Below are 23,883 nucleotides of genomic sequence, written 5' to 3' on the forward strand. Positions count from 1 at the left end.
AGCTCTGCTTGGTCTCCACTGGAGTCCAGCAAGGATATGGCTAACACCATGTCCTTCCTAATGGCAGATGTTGTTGTAGAGCAGGTATGTTCACAGACAAGAGGAAAAAGGCCAACTGGCAGAGAGAAAGCAAGAGAGGAGCAGGAAAGCTGAGCTGAGGGTGCTTGTGACGGGAGGACTGATGTTTTGCATGGTTTGGTTCCATCAGGAGCCAGGGTTAGAATTATAAAGATTGTAAAAGACCTCTACAATCATCTAGTCCTTGTGGCCAGCCCTCCCCCCAGCATTGCAACACCTCGAAAGGACAGGAGCCCAAAGAGCAAACACAGGAAACCCCAGCTCTGGTCAAGGTCTGGGAAGTAAATTTGTAACTTGGGACAGATCGTGAGGATGCTGCTGTGCAATGAACAAGCACTCCTTTCTCTCTGATCCTCTCCTTCTTCAGAAGCCTGGCGTGGATGGGAGAGCTGATCCCAAAGCTCCCTTCATGGTTGAGTCTTCCGAAGAGACAGGACGTGGGTTGGAAATGCAGCCAGGCATGCAGGCTCCTTATTCCCTGGAGATGGGCTCCTTCCCACACTTCTGTAAGTCCTTGTTTTGTTCTCACATGAGACTACTGTGCACTGGGTACATATACAGAGGGGTGGTGGGACACCAAGAGATGTAGTGCTTGCTCAGCCCCATGGGCATGCCCCAGCCCAGGTATTGGAAAGGAGACTGTGCTTAGGGGTGAGGGATGCAATGGCTCATACTAAAGGAATTCTGGGGATTGGCTCATGACTGGGTTACACATAGTCAAGATATTTCTATTTATTCTTTTAATGGAGCGGCATATCAGAAGTTCTTACTGAATAAATATTGATTTCTTGTCAAAAGTATTCACTGTGTATGTGCATAGATGCACGTGCTTACATGTACATGTGTGGGGTGGGACAGAACTACACTGAAAACTGTTGAACTGATCCAATTCATCTCAGTTCTGCTTGAACCTGGTTTGTGTTTTGAACTGACCCATACCCATATTTATAAGTCATACATGATTAAAAATGGCAACTGCTCTTGTTGCCTCCTCAGTTAATATATGTCACATGTTGGGCACACTGGTGATAGGTTGGTGGTTGGACTCGATGATCTTAATGGCCTTTTTCCAACCTCAATCATCCTATATCAATATTAAATTTGATTAGCATCTGATTATACATTGTTGGGCTGATTCCTGTATATCAGGTAAACCAGTGCTGGAATCGATTTTCCTGGCAGTTAATTATGGCTGCAGCAGTCAGTGAATGCTTCATTTCAGCCCAGTATTATGGGGATAATTCCATTTCTTAAAGAAACTTGCATAAATAGGTGTGCATGGTCATGGAGGACAGAGAAAGGTATCTGAGGCTCGGAGTCCTGAAGAGCTGATGTGAGCTGATGTGATCTGCAAGATCCAGAAGGGCTTCCATCCCACTGGCCCGCTCTCATCCCCTGGGACAAAGAAATGCAGCCTGGTGCCAGTTCCAGGCTTTGTCCCCAGCCTCTTGTCAGGAGGTGACCCACAAAGGGCTCATTGCTGGCTGCAGCTGCCTGGAGTTGAAGCCTAGCGTGCGCTGCCAAAGCCACCAGGCAGGTACTCCTGGGTCAGCCCCTTCCTCTCTGCATCTGTCAATAACACAAGCAGCTTTCCCTTGCTGACTTTTCCCAGATGACCTTTCTAAGCATGGCTCTGGGTTCTGCCCCATCTTCCCTTTGACAGCTCTGAAGACTCACTCTGAACTTTGCAGCACAGACCGGCTTATGGCAGGGATCAGCAGCATTCCATGGCTGTGGGCTCACCTGCCTTTCCCTTCCTCAGAGCTGAGCTTGTGACCACTTGTGAGGGATGCTGCCTTTTTGGTGGATGGGGTGGTCCACCCGCTGGTGAAGCTTGGAGTTGGATTTTGCTGTGGTCCTGCTTGGCTTCTGCCTTTGCTCCTGCTGCAGCTGCTAGTTGGGGCTGTTCAAAGTCTGAGATGCAAGTTATCACTGTGTGCATTGTTTGATGCATGGCTTTACTTTTCCCCTACATTTCTTGATTGTGCTAAGCAATACCTGGCTTTCACACAGCTTCTGGTGCCTATGAAGGGGTGGCGAGGTAGCCCTGATAGAGGGGGAGATATGGCAACAGAAATCTTGGGGTTTTATGAAGACTTTACCTTTATTGTCTGGTATAGGTCATCTCACTATGGCTGTATGTACCTTGTCATGGGAGCCAGCAAGGTTACAGGAGGATAGAGCAGTGCTGACGGTAGCAAAGGGGTTAAAGCACAGTCGTTCTGCCCAATCAGCCTGCCTTGCCTGTAATAACCAATTAACAGAGTGTAATTGTGCAAATCCATATGTGGCAGTAATTACCAGGGAGATTAATGGATTCCTTCCTTTCTGAGTGGACCCCACTGCTGCTTGCCAGCATCCTCCTGCCACCCAAAAGGACTCAGTGAGGAGGGGAACAGGAGCTGCTCCATGCTGGGTGCTCTGTGATGAGCCCAGCAGACAGGGAGGCCCTGTGGGAGCTGCCCTACGCCTCTTGAAATACCCCTTTTCATCTGCCTGCACTTCCTTACGTGCAGCCTGGCTGCCTGGCTCGGACCTGGCTGCCCAAGGACAGTTTGTGCACAGCCCGCTGCGTGCCTGCTCTCCTCATTGTCCATTCATTCCCCACACCCCTTTTCCCTATTTAGCCCTAATTGCTGCAGAATATCATGTTTGTTTGGCCCTTTTTTTGTTGTATTTGTTTTTTCTTTTTTGCATCTTTGTTGCTTTAGCTGCAGTGGGTAACTCAGCAAGTTGCTACAGGCACATGCAAGGTGAAGAGGGACGGCAGCCAGGAAAGCAGGGCATTTGGTGCTGTGTTTGGGGTGGGTTTGCAAATGAAGTTTGCTGGCGTTGTGTTGGGAGACAATTGTTCTGCAAGCAAGCTGGGCCACCTTGTCCTTTGTGATGAGCTCCCTTTAGGCCACAGAAGCAATGGGTGACCCTGGAGCAGGGGGCTTTGTCCCCCTCTTTGTGCTCTTGGGGGTGTAAAAGAGCACTAATTAATGCTGAGGGAGAAGCAGATGCAGCTGGAGGAACTGTTCTGGGCTCTTCCACAGCTGTACCACCCTTTGGCCACTCAGCTCTGCAGCCTTATCTTGGCAACATGCATGTGCTGTTCAGTGGTGCTGGGCAGCTGGGAAAAACATGTCCCTGTGTCTGTACCCAGCCACAATCCCTGCTCTGACAGCTTGAGCAGGAGCTGGGCAGGGTGATCTCATGGAGGCTGATGTGCCGGCCGTCTTGGCACGCACAGGGCTGTGGGTGCCTTGGGGCAGCTGTGCGTGCTCAGCCAGGGATGGGGAGCCAGGTGCCCTTTGGAGCCTGGGAGGGCAGGGAGCAGTCATATTGCGTCTCTATGTCAAGCAAAGGTCTCTCATCCCCACTGCTGTCCTCATCAGGCCAAAATGCTGCATGAGGTGCTCAGCAGAGAGGCGAGCAAAGCCGCCTCCCAAGGTGGGCTGCAGGTGGTGGAGAAGGCTTTGGGAATCACTTGCCTGGAGGTGATGGGGATGCACAGGGAGGTGCAGCTTCCTAGAGGAGAAGTAGGGCTGTGGAGCCCTGGCAAAGGAGCTAGTTTTGCTCTGCTTGTGTTCCTGGGAGCCAGAACGTCCTTTGAGGCTTTTTAACCCAAAAAAGAGGTATGAGTGCTGCTCTGGGCTACTGCTGATGGGAGATATGTTTGTAGGAGAGCTGTGTCCACTGGTGTCAGCTCTTCCATTTCACCTGGCTAAGGGTTTGTCAACACTCATCCTCCCTTGCTGCTGTGTCATCCTGGGTTAGAGGTTATGTGTGTAGATGGCTGTGATTTAAGGGCTCTGCTGGTGAAATAAGCCAGGGTAGGCTGTGAGGGCAGCCTGCTCTGTGTGGGCACAGCTTGGCTCTTAAAAGCTGTCAAAATTCCTTTGTGAAAACAGCTCTTGCCCAGTGCTGACTCGCAGCCTGCACTTGGGAATGGCATGACGGAACGTCTGTGGTTTCTGCCAACAGGACAGACTCCATGCTGTGTAGATAGTGAGTTCACTGGTAGGGATGCAGACTTTAGATCTGCTGGAAACAGTTGTGGCAAAGAACCCAGGACACTAACAAAACTCTCTGCAAAGTTGAAAATCTCTGGATTTTGCAGCTGGGGTGCACTGGGCTACCAGAGATGGCTCTGCGTTGGAGAAGCTGCTCTGTCATCCTCAGAGCTTTCTTTAATACTCAAGCTGAAAGTTTCATAAAGTCAGTGCACATGGATACAGTGCAAATACCCAAGAGTGCATGGTTGTGCCCGTGTGAGCTCATTCCCCTTCTCTCCTCCTGCTGCTCCTTCTGCTCAAATGGACTGGGCCAAAGCATGCGGCTGTGGGCAGGCACTCACTGCTTCCTTCTCTCCCTTTCTTCTGGGACAGAGAGAAGCTATTGGACAGTGCCAGCAAATATCAGCACACGTCCCTGCCAACTCTTCACACGTTTGCTCTTTGCTGCTGTGCTGTCTGGGATCTCTGCTTGGCAAGGTCTGTGCTCACCTTGATCCAGGGCTGCTCCTTTCTTTGAGGCATGGGGAGTTATAGTCTTTAAACAGCAGTGGGTTTTCTATTTGAGGGGGAACGTGTGGCTTTCAGGAGGAAAAATATGTTTGAAAGGTGATGGAGGCTGTTGATAAGGAGAAGGATGCACAGAGCTGCTGGCTCCTTACCTGCCCCTTGGCTGTGCAAGCAGGGAATTGCTGAGGGGAGCAGATCTCATGGGGCTGTTCTGGCTGAGCTCTGTGCTGTGCTTGTCTCCCTCTGGCTGCGCAGAATGTGGGGTCCCAAGGGAAGGGCCTGCAGAGAAGAGATGTGTGCATCTGCCAGAGCGAAGCAAAGCTCAGTGTTCTGAATATCAAACAGCAGGCTGGTGGGATCAGACTGATGTTGGCTGGTGTGCTGTGGGGCAAAAGTGCAGTTGTCTTCTGTTTTCTTGGTGGCCCGAACACATTGCTTCCAGTGTTCAAGATGGCCATACTGATAGTGGTGGGTCAGCAGTGCTGGATCAGAGTTCTTGCAGCAAAGGAAAGTCACTCCAAGGTTTGCCTGAAATATAGCAGAGCTCAGAAAAATTGTCTCCAGGAAGACCCTGTCATTATAGAAATAACATGAGATAATAGAAATAGTGAGATCTTTATGCACTAGGGAAGACAGTAAAGTACTGAGAAACCTCTTCCTTCTTTCATGCAGGCTCATGTATAAGCTGGTGGTATTTGATTTTCTCCTCAAAGAACAGGCTGGGTCTGCTGGAGAAGAGTTAAGGAGAAGTACTCAATATACAGAATCTGTGTGAGCAAGCCTGGTGCTGTAGCCTTGGAGAGAGTGTGGGTTAGAGTGGGATGTGTTGGCCTCCCCTCTCTGTGGCATGATGCATAAAGGCATGGGATGGGGAGTCCTATGGTAGATGTCAACCTTCAGATCCTGCCTGCTGTGGCTGGGTCCTTGGGAATGAGGTTGTGGGGGGTGATGGCTACTTTGCCCTCAGCCAGAGAAGTATGGCTGCCAGCCCCTAACATGATGCTATTCCTCTTGGATGCCTCCAACCCTTCCTTCCCTGAGAAAGTAGCTGCTCAGAGCAGAAATAACCCCTGTTACCTTGAACTCGAAGATCCATGTTTGCCTGGCTGGTATAAATAGACCATGTGAGGCAGCCAGATGTGATGGAGATTGACAGGTTGTCTCTGGAGTTTTGCACTTGCTGAGGCAGGAGGAAATGTAAAAGCACGGATGTGGGGATGCACGGAGTGAGAACAGCAAACAAAGCCCCTGGCTGCACTGGGGCTGTGATGTGTGCCCCAGGGGATGCAGGTGGGAACCCTTCGTGGCCTCATGCAGGCCAGCAGTGCCCCAGAACCTTCACACCAGAAGCTTCACATCAAGTGTTGAGAAGGACTGAAGCGGGGCTTGCACGTAGACAATGATTTCTAAGTACTGTAGCAATCTGATAACAAAGTTTTCTTGCAGGACAGTGTCAGGAAGGTATGAAGTTCCCCATCACCTGTGGTAACTCACCGCTTCCCCCACAATCCCCAACCCTGGAGCAATGGCTGCTTTTGACAGCAAAAATCCACGTGGCAATTTCTTTGCATCCACCTTCCTAGGAATATTTTGCTGCATGCTTTTCCATGACGCTCCACCGCTGACCTTTCTGCTCCAGCAATGGGGGTTGTTGGGAAGCACATAGGCAGTGATTCTTCCCCATACAAAGGCTGGGATTGTTGGCAGCTTGACGCCCTAGAAAGTGTCTAATTGACTCGACTCTCTCTTGCTGGGCTCTGAATGGATTTTCTGCCTCAGGATATCTTCGCATTATAGTGGACCTGTTGTTTTTGCTCCTTGCATGATATTAAAAAGTGCATTGTTGGAGCAGAAAGCCTGAGTCAGAGCGGATGTGTGAGGAGAGCTGCGTGTCACCCTGCAAAGGAGAGCCAGGGCAGAGGAGCAGAGCATGGTGGGGTCCTCTCCAGCTGATTTTAGGAGCCAAAAAGTTGCTTGGAGCATCTTTTAGCTTGATGGTTAGATGGAAACCTGTGTGTTTATTGCACTTTTTAAAACTGATTTCTGTATATTTCCCCATTCCAGTGCAGGTTTGGCTCTGGGTGCACTTTGGGCTGGGCAAAACCTTCTTCAGGTGCCTCTGTCACCCTGCACCTAAGTCTGAGATCATCTCACCTGCAACCGTGTCCAACAGCACCCATGTGGGGAGGTAATTCCTGGGAGGAGTGGGCAGCTGGGACCCACACCAACAAAGCTGCTGGAGGTGCTTAGGCAGCCCTAAGAGGATTCGGTGACACCACTGATTAGCATTGAGGGCCTCATTACGGTGCTGGTAATTGAACGACTCTCGAGGTTAAAACAGACTGGGAATTATCTGCCCTTGGATGCTGTATGGGACAGGGCTTCCTGCAAGGTAGGCTGTGCCCTGCATGGTGTTGAGGATGATGCCTGCTGTGCTCCTGACCCTGTGCTGCAGCAGGTGCTGGCCTGTGGGCAGGGGATGCATGGCAGGAGGCAGCTGGGGAGGAGGAGAGGGCGGGCTGTGTGGCCGCAGGTGAGGTGGTGCTGTGGCTGGACTGTGCTGCTGCTGGTAATTGCATTAGCCTGGTGGGGCTCCAGGGCTAATTTCATTAGCTTGGTGTCTGCGGTTATTGCTTTGCAAGAGGGAGCGGTGAGAGGGCAGGGCTGGGAGAGGAAGAGCTGATGCAGAAGCTCCCTGCCTCTCAGAGAATAGTACTGGTTGAATTGACTTATCTATGTCTCTGTGATGGGCTGATGGTTGGACTAGATGGTCTTAGCACTATCTTTTCCAACCTTTATGATCATATCTCTGTGCCAGCGCCAACCAGTACAGTGCAGAGAGATAAGACTGGGCCACTCCATTGATAAGCCTAGAGAAACTCTACTTCAAGTCCCTGTTCTGTCCTGGGGGATGTATCTGTGTGTCCTCCCCAAGAGTTGTGTGGGGAGAGCTCATGGGATACCCAGCCCTGTGGCCCTGCTGCACCTTGGCTGCTGTCTGAGGAGCCCTCATCTCTGCCACCCACATCTGTGAGCAATGGCTTTTCTTTGAATGCCTACAGCTCCAAAGCATTGTGATGGGAGAGAGCTGCATGTGCAGTTGTAGAATTAGAAGGGCTGCAGCCTTTTTATTTACATCTGCTGTTGCTGTAAGTATGACCACGGTTTGCCTTCTCCTTTAAACAGAAATGGGATGGGGGAGTGATGGGATTCTTGGTCACGTCTGGGGGTTTCCTGTCTCAGTCCAGTGTTTGGAGAATGGTAATCATATTTAATCTCTTCTTTCCTGGTTCTGAGACAGAGCGGGATAAAATTATTGCACTTTGGACCTCCACTGTTTAGGGCCTGGCTCCAGAGACTCAAAGGCTGGGTAGAGCTGTGCTAAATCTTCTAGATGCTGTCCCAGCACGCTGCAGTACAGTGACTATGGAAAACTGATGGGCATCTGAGCAAAGCAGGTCCTGGTGCCATGTAACATCTCAGCTGAGATCCTATTTGTTGGGAGAGGATGAGCTGGTTCTTGGAGCCTGTCATAGACTGAGCTGTGTACAAGAGCTGGAGCCTCACCCTACCCCAAACCCATGTGCTTCCCCAGAGTGAATTGCTTGATGCTTGCTTATCTTGAGGAGGGTTTTGTTTTGGAGGTGATCTGTGTGCATGTGTTCTGCAGCACTAAGCACTCACTAACCCAGATCTGCTAAAAATCAATAAGGTAATCCACTTACAGCCTGGGACTGCGGCCTTTTTAAGGAGCTCGGGGCTGTTTTGTCTTCTTTCTCATTTCTTATAGACTGGAAGGAAGGAAAAAGGGAGGAAAAAGGGATGGGGTGCTGGCTGAGCTGTGTTGCACTCAGGCTCTTTACTCTGGGCAGATCAATAAAAATAATTCCCTACTAAAATGTCATTAGCACGGAATTAAAGCTGCTGAGATCCTGTGCCGTGGGTAAGAACTAACGCTGCTGCTAAACTCAGCACGCTGTTGTGCTTAAAGTGCAAAGCAGCTTTGTTGCTCACACCTCCCAGTCCCAGGGCAACCAGATCCATCCTGTGCAGTGAGGGCACAGCCCTCGGTTTCCCTGGGCAAACAAAAAAGAATGCATTGATGAAGCAGACTGTTGGTTGGTGGGTTTTATTTTGATTGAAAAAATGTTTCTCAGACTTGTTGCAGAGTGATGGAGGAAAGCTTTCCCTGCTGAGAAATCCAATTTTCCATCTGGAGATGGAAAGAAGCCACCTTGTAGCCCACTGCTCCTCTGCCTTCTGGGTCTCACATGCAGGGCTGGGAGCATCCCTGCAGGGCAGGACATAGCACTGCCCGTGTTAGTGCTCTGGTGTGGCAGGGGAGCTGCTGATTGCATGTGATGCTTTATGCAGTGCACATGAGATTTTATTTTAAGTTATTTCGTTCCTTCCAGCTCCATCCTGTGTTTCCTGGGGTGGCTGCAGTCCAGCACCCTGCAGCTGGATGCTGAGAGTGCAGATGGAGTGAAGCTTCACACGGGGCAGGAGCACGATGCTCCGTGCCTGCACAACCCTGTTCCCAAAGCACTCGGACAGCATCCTCTTTGCGTGGCAGGAAAACACCTCCACATGGCTGGGGCCGGCATAACTAATAGTCTACATCGAGCCTTCACTGGTGGGAAAGCAGAACAGCCCCCTCCTTCTTCACGATGCTCCTCCCCTAAACAACTTAACCTCCCCTCCACCTCCCAATTTGTGATCTGTACCAGAGCCAGCATGCATCCGATTGCGTCTTAGCCGAGCGGTTATGCTACCGGGACGCTCCGCCGTGAATTCGCAGGGAGCTCTGCTAACTGAAGGCAGGAGCCGTCCCTGAGCTGCTGGGAACGGGAGCTCGTCTCATCCCGACCGACAGCTGTGCAAAGCAAGGATGGGGCCGAGGGAGGAGGCAGCTGCCCCGCAGCCCTCCGAGAGCCCCCGCAGAGCCGTGCCCCGACCCGGCCGGGCAGCACCGCGCTCCGGGCAGCTTTGAAGTGAGAGGAGACGGTCGTGTTCTGAAAGACGAGAGATGAACTGAAGATTAAACATGTATGGGAATTATCCTCACTTCATTAAGTTTCCTCCGGGCTTTGGCAGTGAGTATTTTCCTTGCGTTTGCAACCGGTGCCTGCGGGGTGAGATGGAGAAACTGATCCCGCGGTGCGAGCACGGGGATAAAGCGAGTTTAGAAATGTGTTTAACCTCTCGTGTGTGGGGCTGTAACCTCCAGCGCCTGCGTGCTGCTGGTTCAAGTTGTGCTGTGATTCAATGGAGTGGATACGTTTATGTGATGAGCTGAACCTATTGATTGAGAGGACCTAACTGAGGAAGCATCTTTCCAATTGCATTTTTATTCATTGGGTTATTGGAGGAAAAGAAACACCCAACGCTCTTTTAGACATAAAATAACTCCCATCCTGGCTCAAGGCAACCTACAGAGGGTTCTTTCTGTGCCCAGTGCCGGCTCGCTGCCCTACCCTCATGGAGCTGTGTTAAGTCAACCAAATGAGGCTGCAAACACAACAGGGCTCTGCCCACTTGCAGGGTTGGAAGCAGCATTGGTCTCCTCCACTCCAGCAAGACCCTACTGCCGAAACCAGAACTACTCTTAGGGAAAAGGCTCTGCAGTTCCAGAGCTCACTTATTATCTTTATCTGAAGTGATTTCTCTTATCCTAGCTTGGGGGGAGTGGAGAGGGGTTAGTTTGAAGGGCTGTTGGGTGTTGCTGGGTGATGTTTCTCTGCCGAAGATGAGGTTTGGGCAGGGGCTGGTTTGCAGGTGGGTTGTTCCCACTATGTATAATTCTCAGTATTGCTGTGCTCACCTCCAGTCATCTTCCATGTGCAGAGAAGTCACAGGTATAGAATCATTCAGGTTGGAAAAGGTCTCTAATGCCTAGCTGCTGGTATAGTAGCATAGCCAAATCTACCACTAAGCCTTGTCTCTAAGCACCACATCTACTGTTGGGATGGTGACTCCTAAAGTGTGTTTTTAGCACGTTGCTGCAGTAAACAGACTTCTTGTTGGAGAGATCTCACTGGTGTTCTTAAAGATCAAGAAGAGCAAAGCCAAACTCCTATTGCTGCAATAGGAGTGAAACAATGGGAGTGTTATTTGTGCTTAATTCCTTGAGTATTACGAATTTACGAGGAGACATTCAAACTGCTCTTTGTAGGAATCAGGCACAGATCCCTGTAGGGATAGGGGTCACAGTGCTCTGCAGAGCATTTGGGAGGCTGCTGGGTGAGGAACATGGGAGTAAGAGGCGTTTCTGCTCCACCAATGGAGAAAAAGGCACCAAGCCAGCATCGCAGCCACAGTTTGATATGCCAGGACATTACCTTTCATTTAAAAGTGCATTTAACTGATATTTTAGCTTGGTTTAGAAAGACCAAATTTGAGTCAGAGAATGGATGTGCGCACATTGCTCATAAGCATGTAATTTGCAATGAGGAAGAGCACACTCTGACTGTAGTACTGCATAGGAGAGCAGAGTAGCAGTGCTAGTTTGGGTTAGTCACACTCACATCCAAAGTGGGAGAAGGACACTAAGCAGTTGGGTTTGCATTCTCAATCTGGGTTTTAGGAACATAGAAAGTGCTTCAAAATGTGTTTTTTTTCTCCAGAAAGACGCATTTCATCCGGTGCCTCATTCCCAGGGCATGGAAAGATGCTGTGCTGATTTGTCCCCTCTCAGAGCACTCTGGCACAGTTGGTTAGGGACAAGAACTAACTTGGCTCCTCCACAGAGTCTCTTTTATGAGTACTCATGTAACTTGGCCTGCAGCCACACCACCTCTGGCTGCAATCTTGTCAGCTCTCCCAGGCAAAGCAGGGTTAGACCGGGTTGCTTGGTGGCTTGGGAGAGCTGTAGAGGAAAACCCATGCTGTGGGCTGCCTGTTTGGTTGGCACCTTTGATGGACCCAGGTTTTGGGACCTCTGGGCTGCTTTTCCTTTAGGTGCCACAGCTTGCCACGTCTGAACCTTCAAGACCTTATGTGAATGTGGCAAAGGGGTCTCTGACCCAATGGGAAAACATGTGAGAAAATCCAGTGATTGGGCAAACTCCTGCAGCCCAATGCAGACGTTTTAGTTGTGCAAGTGGGAAAAACCCATCCTCAGTTGCCTTCACAGAGCCACAGACCCTGCAGTCCTTGAGATGCTTTCTGATGGGAACTTGTATCTTCTCCAGGAGCTCAAGGACCACTGTAGGAATTCATGTGCATACTTTTTCCTTGGTGAAATCTGTGTTGGAGATCCCTTTGGTCAGGTGGGAAATCTGATCAGACCATCATATAAAGAAAAGCCTCAAATTCAATGACTTCTCTTTCTTTGGGAATGGAAGACTTTTATATCACTCATGCACTACCATGGTCACCTGGGGGATGTGATATCTTGTTAGGGTGAGTGAGGCTTGCAATCTTTATTTTAAATACCTGACAAGCAGTTGCTAAGGGGCTCTTTTTGGCTGGGAAGATTTCCATAGCAGAGAGATACCCTGCAATGAGTGGTTCCCATCAAAGTCATGGCAAAACTTGTGTTGGCATCTGTGGGTTGTGCTCCCTCCTTCCCCTGGCTTGGTTTCTCGAGGAGGAGAAGAACATGTGATTACACCACAGGTGTGTGTTGTCTAAATGTCCTTGGGCATCTTGAACTGTGAACACACCGTTCGATTTCAATCAAATCAGACCAAGATCTTAAAGTGGCACCTGATGCGGAGTCTGCCCAGCTATAGAATCATAAAAGTTGTAAGATCATCTAGTCCAACTATCAACCCAACAAACTGGGTGAAAGCCTCGTGTGCTCCCAGCCAACTGCTCCCTGGAGGCCAGGTTTTATGTGGCCTTGGCTTGGAGCAATATAACTTACAACCAGGTATGATGGTGGCAGCTCTTTCCACCACCCAACAAGCAGAGGGAAAATCTTGCATGCTCTTCTCCAGCCTTCTGCACATCCCTGCTGCAGGTCTCTCTACCTACCTCCAAAACTTTGTGTACCTCTGTGATGTTGGCTGTCAGGGGAAGGCTGCATTATTTATTGACTCACAGAGCGGAAGGAAAAGATGGGAGCACAAAGGTTACTGAACCTTAAAAGCCAGATAAAGCCAGTAACCTTTATGCAGGATATTAGCATGGGGAAACATGCTTGGACAGTTATAAATATCACCAGAAATTGAGTATTTTTTTGTATTAACTTTCATACTTTAAATAAATAGGCGATTGCAGCAGCAAAGCTTCGATTCCAACTAACAGAGAGTCCTTGGTACATATCTGCATTTCATTTCAGAAGTATTTCTCGCAGGTATGTGAATGTTGTCACCAAGGACGATCCTCCTGCCAGGCTGTCTCCCTTACACCCCATGTTCCAGTGCTGAAGCCCTTCCCTACACATCCCTATTTGGTGTTCTTGGGTCTGTGGAGGAGGGGGAGGCAGCACAGCTCACACCTCTGATCCTTCATGCCAATGAGACGATCCCTCTCTGAGCATATCTGGGGCCTCAGAGGCATAGGCATATTCTTTGTTATTCAGGTAGTTTGTTCTACCTCTCGATTCTCCTGATGCCTAAAGAACAAGTGGAAAGACTGAAAGAATGATCATCCCCGGACCTGCTATTAATTTGCAGGTCTCAGGAGGCAGGATTGCCACAGGTGCCATAGGTGATAGATTGATAGTTGGACTAGATGATCTTTGTGGCTTTTTCTGGCCTTGGTCATTTTATGGCTTAGTGGGCATGGCAGTGGTAGGTTTGTGATTGGACTTGATAATCTTGGAGGTCTTTTCCAGTCTTAAGAATTCTATGATTCTAGACCATAAACACAGTGATCTTTCTCTAATTAACATGGGCACCTTTCTACTAGGCTTGCTAGATGTTAGAGCTAAAGAGGCTTTAATCACTGCAAACTTACAACTGCTGCAATGACTATGAGCTAGTGTGTAAGGCTTGGATGTTTCTAGGCTGTGTTCTCTATCCACGTTTTGCTCAAACACAGCTGGTGAGATTGGTGTCTCCTGCTGTTTCTTGGGTGAAAATCAAGACATCTTGACGTGTAGCAGGCTGGGCACTTCTATTCCTGCTGCTCTTGCCAAGACACTTGTGGTCACTTGTATGCTCTTATCTTTCCTTCCAGACGTGGTCCAGCTTTCCCCTTGGAAGTGCTCACAGCCCAGATGGTCCAGGCTGGCTTCATTGAGCTGGTGTTGGTTGCGGAGCAGCGTTCTCCCAGCCCAGGTTGCTGAGCACTGATTTCGGGGCTCTGCATCTGCACCTCTGTGGTGATGGAGACAGCATTTCTATATTCCCAGTTCTATGAGTCTGTTCATGCTAAGCTCCCTCCCTCAGCCAGGGTTTTGCAGTGGTGGAAGAAGTAAGGAATCAAAGCTGAGCAGTGTCCTTGCATATCTCCTCTCCCCCTGATGCAGGGCTGCTCTCTGCTCCTCAGGGCCCCACTACAGCCAGCTGAGTCCCTGGCACTGCATGTCACCTTGCATTACCTGATGGGCAGGCTGCAGGCCCACCGTGGCCTGTGTAAATGTTACCTGGGTTGAAAGTCAAAGAAAATCCCAGACCACTGCTTTGATTTTTGAGTAGGATTTGTATTGCAATTTATTATGGTCAGATGCAAATATTTGTATCTGGAAACTGATGGCTCTGGCCAATGTATTTGCCCCAGCTTCAGCAGGACAGCATGGTCAGTGTGGGAACAAATGTATTGCATTTGGGGGTGTCGCTGGCCATGGCACTCTTGCCATGGACACAAGCACTCCATGGGGCTGGCTCTAGAAAGCAGTCTTCTTCTTTGACTGAAAGCCTTCCTTTGCATCTTCCTACAGCTTGGAGCCTTTCTAATAAAGATCAGTGTTTCTCTTAGGTCTGGTGTAAACATGAACAGGTGAAATACATTTCCTGTCAGTCTTTTCTTAGTGGCTTAAATTTTATACGTGATACTTTGAAAATACCCTTTTCTGTGTTATGAAAAAGGATGGTGAATCGTCCCTCTTCTCCTTAACTATTCTGGTGTGGAAGACCATCTCTCTTTTAGTGGCTGATTTCCCAAGCTGAAGAGTTCTGAAAAGTATCTTGCTGTTTGAAGCAATATGAAAAGCAGTTTACTTATAAGCTTGTGTATCGATGCTGGGAAGGGCCCTCCAGCAGTAAGAGGGAGCCCTGTGCCCAGGTACTGCTTCAAGGGCTTCTGCTGCTATTGTCGTGCTGGCTTCTTCTTGCTGCACATTGCTTTCCACTGGGAGAATTGATCCAAAAGCCAAAGCAAGAATTGACAAAGACCTTTTCTCCCCCACCCTCTGCAGAATTAAGTCTGAAGTGGGTTGATAACAGCAGATCGAGTCTTCCTTGACTCTGACAAATGTCTTTAATGTTATTCAGCAAGCTGACCTTTTCCCGTCTTTATTGTGCATCTTCCCTTTGAATCAGATTTGATTGTTACTTCAGGTAAAATAACAAACACTGTCACGTAAATAACTTTGCAATAATGTTAAAAGGATGGGGAGGAAAAAAAAACAAACCAACAGCAACTCAACACCAAACCTCTACCTCACTGCAGCCACAATGGGAACAAGCATCCTCTTTGCCAGCTATGGACAACCAACTATGTGACACTGCCACACAACACCTTTCCTTTGCTGCTCTAGAGAATGGTCTCCTGTGTTGAAAAGCCAGTAGAGAAACAATGGCTCGTTTAAATGTTAATGAAAGCTATTGCTTACTAGGGTTGATAATCTAGGGAAAGGGGGAAAAAGGTTGTGCATATATCCTTGAAATGCAGCTGGACCCTTTGAGATTGGTATTTGGTGTCAAAACAATCTCTGAAGATGGAAGATGGATCCCACGGAGCTGAGTTTTTTGACTCACACTTCTTGAACTGGAATTGGAGGAATGCATGAAATAGCATGGTGGAGAGGTATGTGGGTGGGAAGGGAAGAGCTGAGCCTTGGGGAGAGGAAGATGAGCCATCATGGGAAGTGAAGGCTCATTGCAAAGCACAGAGACTTGCAGGGGGTGCCTGGCTGTTGGGGATTTCTTGGCTTCAAAAATGCTCTGTCTCCACAGCTGGTTTGAACAGCAAATGTGAGACCTTAGGGAATAGAAAGTCAGCCTGAGGCAGGCAAGCAGCAATGTCTTCTTCCAAGTCAGCTAAGGCACCAACACAACGCGAGAAGATTTGATTGTTAAACATTATCTTCATAATATGTTTTGTTGCTGTAGGTAACCTTATTTCCTGTACCATAAACAATGTTTTGCTCTTTCCATTTATACAATAAGGCATGTTTGCTTGGCCAGCATCTAAGCTGACACAAACAAGGCAGGGCAACAGACCTGTTATACAGGCAAGCGCATTCAACTATATCTCATCTCTCCCTGTAGATTCCCCTGTTCATGCCAGCTCCACGTCTGTGAGCCCATCATCCAGCCTGTCTGTGGGGAGCACAGTGGACGGACACCACAACTACCTCGAGGCCCCCACAAATGCCTCCCGGGCGCTGCCATCCCCCATGAACACCATTGGGTCTCCAGTGAATGCATTGGGCTCACCCTACAGGGTCATTGCATCCTCCATTGGCTCGCATCCTGTCTCTCTGTCCTCCTCAGCCCCAGGCATGAACTTTGTGACCCACAGCCCACAGGTAGGTAGATGGGCATGCTGGCTTCATCCCCAGTTCCTGGTGCTCAGAAGCCGGGTGAAGACTGAAACTGAAGGGTGTGAGCTGGCTGGTGGGGAGCAGCATGTGAATCTTCCTGATTAAATCACCTTGACACAGAAGATACATGCCTGTATATCTCAGTGGGGGCAGGAGGAGATGATTCCCACATCTTACCTTACTATAGAGGCAATCCCCTCTGCTGCATCTATGGCCATATGGGTAATTATTGAAATACATGTACAGTACAATAGGAAATAGTCATTCCCATTCCTCCAGTAAAAGGGTATCTGCTATGTTTCATTATATGGAAAGGATGCAGACCTTCTAGGGAGACAAATGTTAATGCTAAATGCCAGCCACATACTCTGTGCTGCATGTAGATTTTCCCTGAAGAAAAATGAAATGCTCCTGTCCTTACTGCCTGAGCTCGCTCAAGGGCTGAGGTTCCTATCCAGGCAAAGGGGGATCCCTGGGGCTGGAGTCTGTGTCCCCCCAGGGATAGATTGGGGGCTCTTAGGGTGCTTGTGCAGGGCAAGGACCCTCACGCCACCCAGCTATTTCTCATTGACTAGACAATTCTTATAGCCCATGGCATGCCAGGCAGGTGCTTGATGGTGGTGGAGCTGGTGGCAATGCTGGCTGCATGAAAACCTTTTCCTTTGGGTCTGGGGATGCTCCAGGAAGCAGTTTTCCCCAGTCCAGGAGTTTCCCCATGTTACCAGCTCTGAGGAGTGTTTTACTCACTTTGTCTCTAATGCAAGGAGACAGCTGGGCTTTGGGGATTTGGCAGGGAGGCTGCTAATGGACTTGGGTTCAAGCAGTTGTCCCAAATATCATACATGATTGCACTTAACCTGCAGGAGCCAAAGCTCCTAGACACTGACGGCTAAAACTGTCCCACTTCTCTGCCTGCGTGTATGCTGTTATTGTCTGCAAGTGCAGCAGAGAGAAAAGAAAGGTGATAACTGAGCTCTGGGTAACATTTTAAACCACAAAAAGTTCCTCCTGGCTCAGCATCTTGGCAAGAAGTTTGCAAAGTACCAAAGGAGGCTGCATGCTTGAAGGGAAGGAAGGAGTTGAGTTGGTGGTGGGAAGGATGAGCTGATGGTGGTTTTGGAGAGATGTTGTTCTGCTCAGGCAGCTTGTGACAAGAGCTGCTCAATGGCCCTTCATCCTCACTGCCCTGCTGACAGCAGCTCTAAAGCAAACAGTTATCAAAGGAAGCACCAGGCAACGTCAGCCTTTGGTCTCTGATCGATGTCAGTTTGCAACTTGTAACTTGCAGCAGCCGAGAGCAGCTCCTGGGGATCTCAGCTGGGAGCTCTGGGCTGTTGGACTGCATCTCATTGCAGCTTGTTTTAGATGTCCTGCTTGCTCCCTTCGCAAATCTGGTAACCCCAAATCTTCTCTATTCTCCAGCTTGTGAATGAGTTTGGAAACTTGAGTCCCAGGGAGGGACTGGGATTGCCATGTTTTCATGCAGATTTGTACCTCGTAAGCCACAGGCAGCTGGTGACCAGCATCCCCCAGTGAAGGAGGCAGGACAAGTGCTGTTGTTCAGGGGCTGTAACTGAGCAGCTGAGGGTTGCTGCCCACCCTTTTCCAGCTCTGCTTAGCCCTGCCTTTTGCTTACAACATCAGGGTGGGATAGGGGTTGATTTCTGCTACCCAGCTTCTGCTTTAATCCCTCCAGTTGGATTCACTAGAGGATGTTGGTCTGCCCATGGGCTAAGGGTGAGCTTTGGGATGAGTCCAGTCTGGGCAATGAGGAAACACTCAACTCAGTTTGGGGATGGTTTCCCTGGGGTACAGAGCTAAGCCATCTCTTTGTCTTCTCCTCCTGCAGCTCAATGTTCTCAGCAATGTCAGCAGCTCAGAGGACATCAAGCCCTTGCCAGGTCTGCCAGGGATCGGCAACATGAATTATCCATCCACAAGCCCAGGTTCTTTAGCCAAACACATCTGTGCCATCTGTGGGGACAGGTCCTCAGGTAGGAGGCTTCCTTCCTCAGAGAGGGCTTTGTGCAATGACAGCTGCCCTGATGCCCTGAAGGCTTGCACAGCAGTGAATGTTATGGCTGAGGTTGTGCCAGTATCACAGGGTTCATGGCTGGGACTGGTTTACCTAAGTGCAGACTCTTCTCTAGGTATCATATCATTTTATACCTTGTCCCCCTTTAACAAAGGTGAACCATGCAAATCACCATATTCCTGTTTACCTGTGCTCTGTGTTAGCTGCTCTGTAGCCGTGCCTAGGTTATTCCTCCTACCCAGAGTCCTGCAGCCTGGCTGAGCCTGGCAAACCCCACCATGTCAGTACACCCCAATCATGGCTCCACATACCTCTGCTGGGATGCAGACACATGTGGTCCCTCCTTATAATGAGAAAGTGGTAGCACAACAGCACCCTATTCTCCTTGACAAGCCAGCCCTATTAAGGCAACTCCCTGCAGGCTCTTCCTTCACCTCTGGGGTTGGTCTGAGCTCGCCCACACTGACAGCCTGCCCTCACCTCCCTAGGGAAGCACTACGGGGTGTACAGCTGTGAGGGCTGCAAGGGCTTCTTTAAGAGGACCATCCGGAAGGACCTGATCTACACCTGCCGTGACAACAAGGACTGCCTCATCGATAAGCGCCAACGCAACCGCTGCCAGTACTGCCGCTATCAGAAGTGCCTCGCCATGGGGATGAAGAGGGAAGGTACACACGGCCTTGGAGACTTTATGTGTGTGCTCTGGCCATGCAGCTGTGATGCTTCGTCCCATTCCCTGTAGCATGGTCAGTGCTGTGCTGCCCCAAGCGCTGAGGGAAGTGGGGGAGTTGTGTAAGACCTTTGATCAAAAAACCCAATCTCAAGCACAGCTCTCCCTTCCTGCCAGGTGCAAAGTGGTTTGGAGGACCACAGAGTCGATGAGACTTCCCTTCACAGAGCATGAAAATGCAAACCCCAGGCTGCTGGTGGGCAGTGAGAGGACAAACCTGTGCTGGGGGGTATAACATCCTCCTCCCAGCAGCAGTTATCTAACTGAGAAAATGAGGATTGAGCTGTCAGGCAGCCTTAGGGCTTGTTGGAGGTTTGCAGAGCTGGTCCCTTCTTCAGCATCCTCTGTCCTCCTCTGATTGGACTTTAATCCCCTTGTTTTCATGGAAATGCCTTCCCCACTCCTCCAACTGCTGACTGCTCAAGGTTGGGGGGGGGGTAGTCATTAAGTTGTTCAACAAAAAACCCCAACATTTGCATAACAGGGGCCGGCTTTGCATCCAACTTCTTCCCAGAACCTTTATCACTTAGTGTGTATAAATGCCTACAGGTCACTACCCATGACTAGCCCAGCCCCCCACCTTTCCTTATGCTTATGCTGCATTCTGGCACCCTGGATGATGCTATGTGGTCATACTGGGGCAGCGATGCAGGCTGGTAGGGCTGCTCTGCTCTGTTGGGTCTCTTCTCCCCAACAACGAGCTAAACTGATGTGACACCTGCTGGTCACTTGCCTTACCTTTCTCCTAAAGCAGGATTTCCTTATGGGATTGCCAATACAAAATTGTACACCCAGGACCTGTTATGGGCATAAGACTTGGCATGCTGTGCGTACACATCCTACACTGACCTGTCCTTCACACGCCCAGCAGCCCTGGGGGTGAATAACTGATATTTCACCCATCAGCAAATATCTTGGGAAATGGTAGAAGAGTGGGAGAGCTCCAAGCTTGCAGCAGGAGGAGCTCCTTACATCAATCCATGCCCTTACAGATGTGGGGGCCCCAGCTTGGCTCAGGAATTGGGCATGCAGCAAACCTTAGTGGCTGGGAGATGAGGTCTCTCTAGCAGCTGGTGACCACCGAGCCCAGGCTGCCACCTGGAGGTATTACCTCCTCCTTCCTCTCTGCTGGAGTTTGGAGGTCAGCACTCAAGCTTGGAGACCACCAGTCTGCAGCAACCCCAAAGTTATTGGAGAGTGATGAGGGCAGGGTGGTGATAGCGCTTTGGTTGGACCTACATCAGAAGTGTCTATTTATTTTCTCCCTACCAAGAGAGTTCGTCAACAAATGCTCAGTAAGCAGCTGAGTGTTGCCTGGGTGTAAAGAGCTGCTTTTTTGTCCCTTAGCTGTGCAGGAGGAGAGGCAGCGGAGCAGGGAGCGCAGTGAGAATGAAGCTGAGTCCACGAGTGGCGGCAGTGAGGACATGCCTGTGGAGAGGATCCTGGAAGCTGAGCTGGCAGTCGAACCCAAGACTGAGGCATACAGTGATGTGAACACAGAGAGCTCAGTAAGGGGCACTGTGTGGTGTCAGTAATGTCACACAGCTTGGGATGCGAGCATTCGGGATGTGGTTTGAAGGGACAAACCCTATGCGAGCTGTGTGCAGTGCGGGTGGTGACTATCATTGATTTTACATTGATGAATTCTCCCCTCTTCCACCCAATGTCGCTGTTCCCATAGACAAATGACCCTGTCACCAACATCTGCCATGCTGCTGACAAGCAGCTCTTCACCCTCGTCGAGTGGGCCAAGCGCATCCCCCACTTCTCTGACCTGACCCTGGAGGACCAAGTCATTCTCCTGCGGGCAGGTAATGTCCCCAACCTGCGGCCTTTTCCTGCTATCCCCATCCCTTCTCTGGGTTGTGTGTTTGTGGGGAATGGGACACCCCGAGCTGATCTGTCCCTGTTGTTGGGGCTGGTTTGTCCCAGGCCAAGATAAGTGCTTGGCAGAGGGTGTAGATGGGATGCTGGGAATCTGATGTCAAAACAGAGAGCAGAAATCCCTGCTCTGTATGGGAATGATGCTTGGCTGCCAGCTGCCCTCCTTATCCCACACACCTCCCACTCACAGGTTGGAACGAGCTGCTCATTGCATCCTTCTCCCATCGCTCTGTGTCAGTGCAGGATGGCATCCTGCTGGCCACAGGCTTACACGTGCACCGCAGCAGTGCTCACAGTGCGGGCGTGGGCTCCATCTTTGACAGGTATGTGGCCAGTTTGTCATCCCCAGCAGCAGGGCTGCTCTGTCCTCACTGAAAGGGAATCAATTAACCCTTCCAGCTTGGGATATTCTATTGTTCTATTGGGAACTAAAGCAAACCCATGATAATTTGGGGCAAAATTAGGTGACATTTGACTGGCTTAAGAAAAACACAACAGCATGTGATGAAAACACCTTGAAAGGGATTTGTAGCTGCAGAAGCATCTCTGTAGGTGGGTGTGTTTGTACAGGGGGAGGCTGCTTCTCTGTCCTCCCTTTGAAGCTTTTGCCATAACTGGATCTAGAGCTAATACTGATCAGCAGAGCTTTAGCTGGCAGAGCCTTAAGCCCCAGCTTGCAGTTTCTGCTCATGTAACAGCCACATTTGTACTGTCTGTGCCACGTCTACTGCCAGCCCAGCAGGATGTGGTGTTGCCACCCATACATAAGTGGCATGCAGAGTGCAGTGTATTGGAACATCCATGTAGTTTTCCTCAAACACAAACTGTTCGTCATAATTCCAGCAGAGCACAGAGCCCTTGTGCAAACCAGAGCAAGAACAGAAGTAAACTTAATGCTCCTGCCCCTGGGTCCTGCTGGTGCTCATAGAAAAAAGCAGTGTGTTGATGGCTGCCCCTTATAGCCACCTCTCCCTTAGAAGAGGGGCTGGGGGGGATTCTCAGTGCCCATTCTGGATTATTTCAGCCCCCATTTCTGACTGTCTGCCCACTCGTGTCCCCCACAAGCAGAGTTTTGACAGAGCTGGTGTCCAAAATGAAGGACATGCAGATGGATAAGTCGGAGCTGGGGTGCCTGCGAGCCATCGTCCTCTTCAACCCAGGTAAGTTGCGGAGCTGTCACGCAGCATCACCACCTCTCCCCTGCGTGCCGCTGGATACCTGCCACTGACTCTCTTGTCCAGACGCCAAGGGCCTGTCCAGCCCCTCCGAAGTGGAGTCTCTGCGGGAGAAGGTCTACGCCACATTGGAAGCCTACACGAAGCAGAAGTACCCCGAGCAGCCGGGGCGGTGAGTGTCCCCTCCGTCCTGGGGCTGGGTTTATCCCAGCTATAAAGGTCCGCAATACAAAAGCAAACCCCGCTGCCGGACCGCTGCGTTTGGGATGGCGGCGGATCCCTCCCATCCCGGTGCAAGTTCACCCTCTGCTGGCTGCCGTGCCGCAATGCCGCGCTCCGGCCCCGGGGCCGCCGGGTGCAGCCTCAGCATCCTCGGAGGTGCGGGGCGAGACGAGAGGGCAGCCCTCCCCGCAGCCCTGAACCAGGAGGGGTGTTCCATGAATGGTTGCAATGGCAGAGAGGAGATGCAAGTCATCGCTTCGAGCCTTTGCTTTAGGGAGAAGCCGGGCTTTTTTTTTTTTTTTTTTTAATCTTTGAAACTTACAGATACAAAATTCCTCCACCCCTTTCCTCTTTTCCCCTCCCCGCCCACTTTAACATGCCCTGAGCTTTAAGATTGGTGACTCCTCAAGGCAGCGGGAAGATCTGAGCTCTGCCCTCCTCAGCTCAGGCTCAGACACAGGTGGCAGTGCTCAGCCAGTGCTTCCCTCACTCCTCTGCCTGTTCTCCCCCTTCCAGGTTTGCCAAACTCCTCCTGCGCCTGCCAGCACTACGGTCCATCGGGCTGAAGTGCCTGGAGCACCTCTTCTTCTTCAAGTTGATTGGAGACACCCCCATTGACACCTTCCTCATGGAGATGCTGGAGACACCCCTGCAGGTCACTTGAGGGTCCAGTCCCCCCCCACCATATCCCCACACAGCTCCCACCCCTCCTCTCCAGGCTGCAAGAGCTGCCCTCCACCCTCTGCTCCTCCTTGGTGGGATTGTTGTGTCTTTGTACAGCTGTAAATCGTCCCCTCTAACCCTCCCCGGTGGGGTTGCAGACCCTCTGCCCAGCTAACCACACACCTCCCTGTACAGATAATTGCTTTAAATTATTTTTTCACTCTCAATAAAAGCCGACAAAAACATAATATGTGAGAGATGCTGGTTGGAGCCCACAGAGCGGTGTCCTGCGTTGTTGTGGTCGTGGTTCTGGGGAGGCAGTGCTGAGTGGGATGCAGGGCCCACAGGGATGTGGTAGTGCAGCTGAAGGGAGAAGTAACCCAGGGATGCAGTGGTTGGGATGGAGAGGTGGACAACATTTCAAACAGGCTCATAAATTCAACTTTAGAGAGCACCAGGCTGGTTTACAAACCACAGTGTTTTAGGGGTTGTTACAACATTAGCTTGGGTTTTAATTATCTGAGATTTGATGGAACCTGTTCTCAAGGGTTTTGTTTCCTGATTTCTTTTGTTTTCCTGCTATTCAAACCCAAATCTATAATCACACTCATCCTTAAGAAAAGCTTACAGTGCACAAGCCACTCCCAAACTCCACCTATGCTTCCCCCAGCCTGCATGGCACTGTCAGAGCTGCCCATCACCAGAGCTAACCAGAGCCAAACGAGTTAAAGATGTGAATTTGTTTGATACGTGGGGTTTATCCTGGTGGGAAAACGCCCTCCCAGGAACCCAGCAAAGCTGCCTTGCACTATTATTCATAAAACAGGTGTAGTGTTAAGTGATCTGCTCCCTCTGACCCCTGCATCGCTGTGCGCTGAGCTGCAGCCGGGCTGCGTCTGTCCGCCTGACAGATTGCCACGCTGCAGCAC

At 50.2% G+C, this 23,883-nt stretch overlaps 1 protein-coding gene across 4 annotated transcripts; it reads left to right on the forward strand.

Moving 5' to 3' along the window:
* Window positions 1–359: 359 nt before the first annotated feature.
* Window positions 360–23,202, forward strand: RXRG (retinoid X receptor gamma). 4 transcript variants are annotated; one of them, XM_015869816.3, is made up of 10 exons: window positions 360–584; window positions 15,971–16,230; window positions 18,095–18,239; window positions 18,769–18,948; window positions 20,358–20,518; window positions 20,692–20,821; window positions 21,085–21,217; window positions 21,963–22,054; window positions 22,136–22,241; window positions 22,808–23,202. In XM_015869816.3, exons 1-10 carry the CDS (start codon window positions 404–406, stop codon window positions 22,953–22,955), a joined length of 1,536 nt encoding a protein of 511 aa, XP_015725302.2. In that variant the 5' UTR covers window positions 360–403; the 3' UTR covers window positions 22,956–23,202. The 4 variants fall into 4 exon arrangements, with proteins under 4 accessions (XP_015725302.2, XP_085368125.1, XP_085368128.1 ...); XM_085511999.1 differs by lacking the exon at window positions 360–584 and adding an exon at window positions 4,540–4,556; XM_085512002.1 differs by lacking the exon at window positions 360–584 and adding an exon at window positions 6,961–6,978.
* Window positions 23,203–23,883: the final 681 nt, after the last annotated feature.

This window comes from Coturnix japonica, chromosome 11, assembly GCF_054131305.1.
Source record: "Coturnix japonica strain WE chromosome 11, WE-NBRP24, whole genome shotgun sequence".
Lineage (NCBI taxonomy): Eukaryota > Metazoa > Chordata > Aves > Galliformes > Phasianidae > Coturnix > Coturnix japonica.

Excerpts from the sequence above, each read along its gene's own strand:
- RXRG (XM_015869816.3), top strand. The coding sequence starts at position 404 with ATGAACAAGCACTCCTTTCTCTCTGATCCTCTCCTTCTTCAGAAGCCT. Across the intron at positions 585-15,970 it reads GGGCTCCTTCCCACACTTCT|ATTCCCCTGTTCATGCCAGC; the intron begins GTAAGTCCTTGT and ends CTCTCCCTGTAG. Across the intron at positions 21,218-21,962 it reads GTGGGCTCCATCTTTGACAG|AGTTTTGACAGAGCTGGTGT; the intron begins GTATGTGGCCAG and ends CCCCACAAGCAG.